The 8,206-nt window shown below is 47.0% G+C and overlaps 1 protein-coding gene across 1 annotated transcript in view; it reads left to right on the top strand.

Annotated features, from left to right (window-relative positions):
- The first annotated feature begins 1,666 nt into the window (after window positions 1–1,666).
- The window catches only part of PLEKHO1 (pleckstrin homology domain containing O1), a 145,879-nt gene continuing 139,339 nt past the window's right edge, over window positions 1,667–8,206 (top strand). The window contains exons 1-2 of the mRNA XM_078670863.1: window positions 1,667–1,851; window positions 2,330–2,476. Coding sequence (XP_078526989.1) covers window positions 1,825–1,851; window positions 2,330–2,476 — 174 coding nt within the window. The 5' untranslated portion in view covers window positions 1,667–1,824. The remainder of the gene's footprint in view (window positions 1,852–2,329; window positions 2,477–8,206) is intronic.

The following is an 8,206-nucleotide window of genomic DNA, read 5'->3' as shown; positions in this document are numbered from 1 at the left end:
AGGCAGACTGCGTTCCGCATGTGATCAAGGACACTCTGATGCCCGAAACGCGTCATATGGCTTTCTGAGAAATAAAGACCTGTTTTTGCCACGCAATATTGGAGTCAGTAACTCTCTCTTCGCCGGCTGGAAGTGGGGAGAGCCAGTATCCTGTTTGATATATATATATCGAGCAGGATACTGGCTCTCCCCACTTCCAGCCGGCTCAGAGAGAGTCACTGACTCAAATATTGCGTGGCAAAAAAACAGGTAATTATTTCTCACAAAGCCATATAAAAATGTAGGCAGACTGCGTTTCCGCATGTGATCAAGGACACTCTGATGTCCGAAACGCATCATATGGCTTTCTGAGAAATAAAGACCTGTTTTTGTCATGCAATATTGGAGTCAATATATATATATATATATATATATATATATATATATATACACATACATATGCTGTGAAATGTACGTAGCTCTAATAATGTGTGTGTCAAGGTGCTGTGTCTGTCTTTTTTTCTGTGTCCTCCACAGTTCTGGTGGGGTGGGGCAAAAGTGAGGGCAAACGGAGCTGGGGACAGGATCCAATCAGCCCCAAAACACTTTTGACCTTAAACATAACATGCTATGATCTTTCAGACTCCTGTCGGTGACGGAAATGTTGCAAAACCGGGACATACTTTTTGCAGACACTATACGAACACCACCATTGTATTTGTATTGTAATTGCATTTATATAGCGCTTACTACCCCTGACGAGGCGTCGAAGCGCTTTTTCGGCGAGTAGCTCGCTACTCCGGGACCCATAGAGGATTATTGTTGAATTAGTATAGTGAAACATGCAAGGACATTTTAAGTGGTGGATAGGTTAGTCAGTTATTTGGATTTGGAATGATAGCAGAAGGATAGAGGAGGAAAAAGGTTAGTATTTATATAGCGCTTGTGAGGAAAAAGGTTTGTATTTATATAGCGCTTGTTACCCCTGATGGGGTGTTGACGCGCGCACGCTATTCAGGAAGCCCATAAAGGATTAGTGATGAATTAATATGGTGAAATATGAATAGTTAAGTCATGTGCTTACTTAGACTATGACACATTTAAAAACAGCAGTTTTTTAAAAAGAAAACTTTTAAGAAATAAGATTCGACCTATTCTATACATTTTGTGATTTTTTTAATTTAGCGTATGCGTTGAAAACGATACAAACAGTGGCAAATGGGCGCATCTTTGAAATCTAACTAGAATAGTGATGGAAGAGAAATTCGGCTAGGCGCACGCACAAAGCGCTATATAAATAAGTGGTCTCCGTTACACACACATTGAACACATTTCCCTCCAGCCCCACCCATGTGTGGCCCCTCCAGAGCCGTGGGAAGCCCCGTCTACGGGACAGGGACCTGCTAGCAGAGATGGGCCCAGGCGAGGCGCCATCCTCCGCCCAGTCACCCCGCAGCCCCCGCCCGCGCCGCCCCCAGCCCCCCGCCGTCTGAGACGGTCCCACACAAAGGAGAAGCCCCTCTCTCCCCCCGGCCGCGTAGTAATTTGCCTGTTCTCCTCCGCCCGTGACATCAGAGGCCGCCTCACCATAGATGGAGCTGCTGAGCCCTGAGCAGCGAGCCCCTGAGAGGAAGAGAGCCCCGGAGGAGGCGGGGGAGAGGGAGCGCGCTGATGCCTGCGTGCAGCCACCAGAAGCCGCCCAGAGTCAATGCGGCCGGACGCCCTGCTCTCTGATCCGCGCCCAGGGTGACGGGGAGCGGGGGGCGCCCCTCAGCACCCCCTCTACAAGGCACAGCCTGCGGCCCACCCCGGGACCCCCGCCCGCGCCGCCACTACTCTGGAATAATGAAGAAAAACAATTCCACCAAAAAGGTAAGTTGAAATGACTGCCCCCTGCATGTTTGCACCCCACGTCTAGCGGGAACCCCGGCCGCCCTCTGCCCCACCCAGCCAAGCCCCTGCTGCTGGGGGGATCCTCGCTGTGCAGGGAGGAGGGGGCGCCTCGTGCGGCTGCAACAGACCCCCCCCTCTCCCCTTGTGCGCCCCGTGCATGTGGCAGCCACTCAAGCCTGCCACAGCCACATCATAATGTCTATTATTCGGGTTGAAGCAGGCTCTGGGCGCCGCATCACATCCACACGACATCACTCCCGTATCTCTGACTTTGCGCGTCTGCGGAGGTCTCGCTGGATGGACAAAGCGCAGCCGTCTCCCGTCAGACGGGCAGAGGGTGTGCCCAGCCCCCCGGGGAGTAAAGTGCCCGGTGATACGCTCTGTGGCTGGCTGCCCGGGGGTCGCCACTGACTGATCCCGACGCGCTGATGATCGATCTTGTGTCTGCTCCCCCCAGGGTCCGCAGGATGGGAGCCAGCCGCCCTCGCAGCCGGAGAAGGTGGGGTGGATCCGGAAATTCTGTGGCAAGGGGATCTTTCGGGAGATCTGGAAGAACCGCTATGTGATCCTGAAGGGGGACCAGCTCTACATATCGGAGAAGGAGGTAAGGCTGCCCCGCAGCGCTTTATGAGCGGTCCCTGGAGGGGGGTATTGTTGATCCAGAGTGAGCGCAGGTCTAAAAAGAACTTACAGGGTGGATGGTCCTTTATCCCAGCAGCTGAGCCTCGCCTTGTTCATTTATTTACTAAATCACTGAGGAATTTTTGTATAGCGCTACACGTCGCCACTTCAGAGCGCTAGAATGGCTTCGTGCTACATTTGAGCTCAGATGCTGTGCAGCCAGCTTGACTTTGGGAACGAACCCCAGACGTGCTAACACGTTTCTGCCCCAAATCTTTCCTGTCGATAGACCTCGTGGCAGAGCCTCTTAATACTTTCCAAAATGTTATGTTGATTAATATAGCGCACTGATCACCCGAGAGGGTATCCAGGCGCTTGGGCAGGTGTGTAGTTTGGTCCTCGAGGTGCTTATACGAAGAGTCAGGTCTTAGCCTCTTGTGGAGCTCAAGAAGTGCTGATGTGTTCAGGGAGGTTATCACCTATTTTATTTATTTGTTGATTGGGAGGCTTGTGGCTCTCTCATGAGTCAGGCCGACTTACCTTGTTTTCCTTTTCGCGCCTACTTTCCAATCTCCAGTTGTGTGCATTGTGAGGATAAAAGGCATGCACCTTTTATTGTGAGAATAAAAGATATGAACCTTTTATTCTGACCTCCAACCCTGTAATTGCAACTCTATATGTCTGGGTCATCATCATCATCAAAATAACTTTATTCGGTCTAAAGACCCCAAAAGTATAATAGTCATAAATACTTAAACACAATTCACATCCGTTAAAATGTAGAACAATGCCAATGCTATGGCAGTGAGCCGCTTATATCCCATAAAAAAGCATAACGGTCATATAATATACGGAGAACTTTCTCAATAGGTGAATTGTGTCAATAAAAAGAAATACATAAAGAAATCTATACATCGCATCTAAAAGATTAAGAGAACCGGATCTTTAAATAAATAATCTTAAAAAAGCAATGATGATAAGTACATGTCCACAATCAGCTTCATCCTACAAGACTAACAGCATTTACATATCAACACTCCCCTTATCAAAGGACCTTCTCAGCCGCAAAGACCAGGCGAGAAAGCGAGCTACACAATACGTGGAGCACACAGCCGGGAGTGACTGCAGATAGAATAACGCAGGTCTTACTTGTACAAACTGCAAAACTTACAATAGTGGGATTAAATAGATTCTTCGAGCAGTTTCTTAATAACCAGAAAAGAAGACAAAATGCAAAAAATCCTGAGGAGAAAGGTTATCCCAAGTGCAGGGGCTTAACTGTGTTCTCCACTCCACAGTTTTAGGGAAACCTAACAACATATGAGACATGTCTGGGTCATTTGCAGAGTGGACAGAATTAAGCAATGAAGCGCAGTACCTGTGGAGCACCTGTGCTAGTAACTTAAGGGAGCTGTGGCTGTGCTAGTTCCTGACAGGCGCAAATGTCCTTGACCCTTTGGGAACACCTGCTCTGTGTCAAGCTAGATCTGTGATAATAATAATGATAGCAAGCGCCTTGAGCCTTGCAAGGGGCCGGAAAGCTCTATATATGTCCATTACAGTACAATCAAACCGCTCATTAATGTTGAGCATAATTATTAGTAACTTAATTGTCTGTTTTGGCAGCTGTTAATGTTGGTATCTGCACCCAACAGCACGTATCTCCCTCACAAGGATGAATTAGTGTTGTTATCTGCACCCAACAGCACGTATCTCCCTCACAAGGATGAATTCGTGTTGTTATCTGCACCCAACAGCACGTATCTCCCTCACAAGGATGAATTAGTGTTGTTATCTGCACCCAACAGCACGTATCTCCCTCACAAGGATGAATTAGTGTTGTTATCTGCACCCAGCAGCACTTATCTACCTCACGAGGATGAAGAGCTGTGCCATTTAAACATAACTTGCAGTTTGCCTCCAGATTTCTGCAGCTGGGCGTCTGACCACAAACACCACCTCTCAGTAGCCAGACCGGCCTAGCTCTAAAAGCTCTGACGTGCTCCTTTCTTCAGAATGTCCAAGTCTGTTGTTGCCTTCGAAATCCGAGTTTAATGGCGGCTGCTGCGGGTTTAATGAGTCTGGTGGTGGGCTTCTGGGTCACGAGACTTGATACATTGCTGGCCTCCTGCCTGGGTCTTGCACAGTGTTGTCTCTACAGTCTACAGCATGGCGGCTGCCTTTGTGACACATTTGTAGGCAGGGCACAAGCCTAAGTGCTCTTGACACAGGCATCTATCTCATCCTGGTAGGCCCTTACTCTCTTCATTATTCGGCCCGCATAGGGGTCTTATCTGTTTCTAAGAGAATGGATCTCAGCAGAATAACCTATTACAGGTAATACTTTTGACAAATTAACAGGTGGGCATCTTACATGGTGCCATTATAACCTGTGTGCCTGCTAGCAGAAAAATGTGTCGATCCAGACAGCAACAACTGCACCAAATATGGCACCTAGACAATACAGCTATACTGCAACTTATTACCTTCCTACCCTCTTTTTGTAAAGCGCTCTGATATCCTTCGGGATCATGTTCGCGCTATAGAGAACTTTATAAATAAAAAAATAAAATAAAAATGGTATGGGGAACGTGATGGCTGACCCCTTTACTACTGCATCATACAACTCTTCCTTCAATGAGCAGCTCTGAAGCTGGGCAGCCTGGCTGCTAAGGGGCCACAGAGAAAGGATTTCACAAAGGCCTTCTTAGGAGCGTTTCTTAAAGAGGAGGAGATGTGGCCAAACTCCCAGAGCTGCCAACATTGAAAGCGGGGAACAAGGTTCGAGTTCACCGTCGGCTCAATATCCTATCATTCCGGGCAAATCACTCATCTCCCTGTGTCTAAAATAAAAAGTAACCCTGTTTAATGTAATCTGGTACTCATGTAAAGTGCTGCAATTCTCTTGCTTGCATCAAGTTTGAGCTAAATAAAACTGCAAAAAATAAAATGAACCACACATAAAGAAAAGCACTGATGCTGCGCGTAAACATTATTCTACGAAGCCCACAACTTCACAGTCAAATGCTGGGTTGGCGTAACAAGGCTTCTTGGTTTTGATTTCACCCCACACTTATTTATTTATTTATTTATTCAAAGTTTTATATAGCGCGAACAAGATCCTTACAGATATCAGAGCGCTTCACAAACAGGGAAGGGGCAACAGAGTAAACAGAGATAATGGGAACAGTATAATAATCAGTGACAAGGTAATAACATGGATGATAAAAACAAACATAAAACCAATCCATATATGATCAGGTAGGTAACATGGTAACATGGTAATAACATGGTAATAACATGGTAAGTAACATGGTAATAACATGGATGAAAAAACAAACATAAAACCACTCCATATATGATCAGGTAAGGGAGTAGTATATAGCAGCACAGGTCATTGATCCCACTACCATGGCGTACAGGTGGATCAGTAAACCAACGTGTATCATATCTTGGTCGGTAGTAATAGAGTAGCGTAATAGTGCCCCCAACAAGTCGAGGATAGGCAGAGCAGCGATACAAGCAATGCAGAGTCTCTGACCCAACATCTGTAGCGATCAGGAGATCTTGGCCAGGAGCATTGTTTTCACCTCTTTCTTGAAGAGTGCAGTGGAGGTGATTAGCCTTGTTTCAGGAGGGAGCGCATTCCAGATCCTGGGTGCCATTCCTGAGAAGGAGCGTTTGTAAGTTTTCGCTTTCCGAAATCTACGAGGTTTCAGGAGTAGATTTTTAGTACTCCTATTGGATCTCGACCCTCCTGATATAGACAGCTTTTGAGCGAGGTAGTAGGGTGCCTTGTGGTGCACGGCCGCGTGTGTCATAGTTGCAATTTTTAGCTGTATTCTGGCTTCAAAAGGCAGCCATTTTAGAGACTTTAGGTCTGGGGATATGTGCGAGTGCTTTCTTGAGCCAGTAATGAGTCTCGCGGCAGCGTTCAGGGAGGCTCTTAAGGGTGCTGTTGTGGATAGCGGGAGACCGCTGAGGGTCGCAATTCCGTAGTCTATTCGAGGGATGACTAGAGCTTGTACAGCAGTTTGGAAGTCTTTGGCAGGGAGGAAGGGTTTAATTTTCCTCAGCGTGTTAATTTGGAAATTAGCTGCTTTTGTGGCTTTGCTGACGTGCTGCTGCATGTCGAGCTTGGCGTCGAGTGTGATGCCTAGGGATTTCGCCGAGTCCACGATGGTAGGTTGGACATTGAGTGCTGTTAGGTTGTTGAGCCATGTTTGGGTGGTGGAGATTTTCGCCGGAGGTGAGATGAGTAGGAACTCAGTTTTTAGAGCATTTAGTTTGAGGTGATTATCGGCCAGCCAGGATTGGGTGTTAATAAGCGTGGAATTCAGCTGTTTGATATCTTCCGGGGACTGTAACTTTAGGTAGAGTTGCGTGTCATCAGCGTACATATGGAATTGAACATTGGATGCTTGAAGCAAGGTGGCGAGGGGTTCCATAACGAGGTTGAACAGTGTAGGAGAGAGGGTGGATCCTTGTGGAACCCCAAGATCTGCAGGCACCGGTGTAGATAGTACATTGTCGATCTTGAACCTCTGAGACCGGTTGTGAAGGAAAGACGAAAACCATTTGAGAACAGTTCCCGATAGCCCCATCCTAGTACTTAGCAGCTCCAACAAGTTCTCATGTTTGACCGTGTCAAATGCTGACGAGAGATCAAGAAGGATGAGGAGGCAGGACTCATTACGATCCAGAATTTGGAGGGCGTCATCAATTATGTGTGTCATAGCTGTTTCCGTGCTATGTTTCGCTCTGAAACCTGATTGATGAGGGTTGAGGAGGTCAAATTTATCAATGTGTTTTGTTAGTTGGAGTTGGACACATTTCTCCAACAGTTTGGCCAGGGTGGGGATATTGGTGATGGGTCGATAATTGTTTAGGTCAGACGGATCAGCTGTAGGTTTTTTGAGTATAGGCGTGACTTGCCCCACCTTAAGGGAGTCTGGAATGTGTCCTTGTCGCAACGAGCTGTTAATGATCTTGGTCCAGAGAGGGAGGAGCAAGGGGGTAAAGTCTTTTACCGCATTAGCAGGTAGAGGGTCTGTGAGGTGATTAGAGGGCTTCAAAGTGCAGAGCAGTTTGTGTATAGCTTCTTCCGAGTAGGTGTCGAAGTACTGCCAAGATGCCTTGTTTTTAGGTTGAGTGTCAGCCATTCTGGTGTAGTTGGAGTATCGATTTACATCCATTATGAGGCCATTTCTTATGTTGTCAGTCTTATGTTTAAAGAAAGCAGAGAAGGCTTCACAGTGTGGAGTGTCATTTGTTGTGCTATTTGCTTGTGTGGGTTGTGCCTTTGTTTGGGTCTTGATTAACTCGAACAGTTTTCTTGGCCTATTCTTCGCTTGGTCCAACTGGCGGCTGAAGAAGTCCGACTTTGTGCGCTTTATTTTCCTAAAGTAGGCATTTCTCTTGTTCTTGAGCTTTTTGAGATGCAGTGCTGAAGGGTCCGATCTCCAGGTGCGCTCTGCCATTCGCATATTACGCCTTTCGTCATTGAGACTGTCATCATACCATGGGTTAGAGATTTTGGTGGAGACTCTCTTCAGTTGCAGAGGGGCGACTTCATTGACTATTGTATTCATAGAGTCAAGGTAGTGGTCAGTCAGTGATTGAACATCTGAGGCACCTGAAGGGGGAAGGAGGAGGTTGCCGATGTGGGGAGGTAGGGTGGAGGGGTTAAGATTCTTCAAATCCCTTTTCCATG

This window comes from Lissotriton helveticus, chromosome 12 (assembly GCF_964261635.1).
Source record: "Lissotriton helveticus chromosome 12, aLisHel1.1, whole genome shotgun sequence".
Taxonomy (NCBI): domain Eukaryota; kingdom Metazoa; phylum Chordata; class Amphibia; order Caudata; family Salamandridae; genus Lissotriton; species Lissotriton helveticus.
Note: the sequence above shows the minus strand (reverse complement) of the source record. Positions and strands in the feature narration are given on the sequence as shown.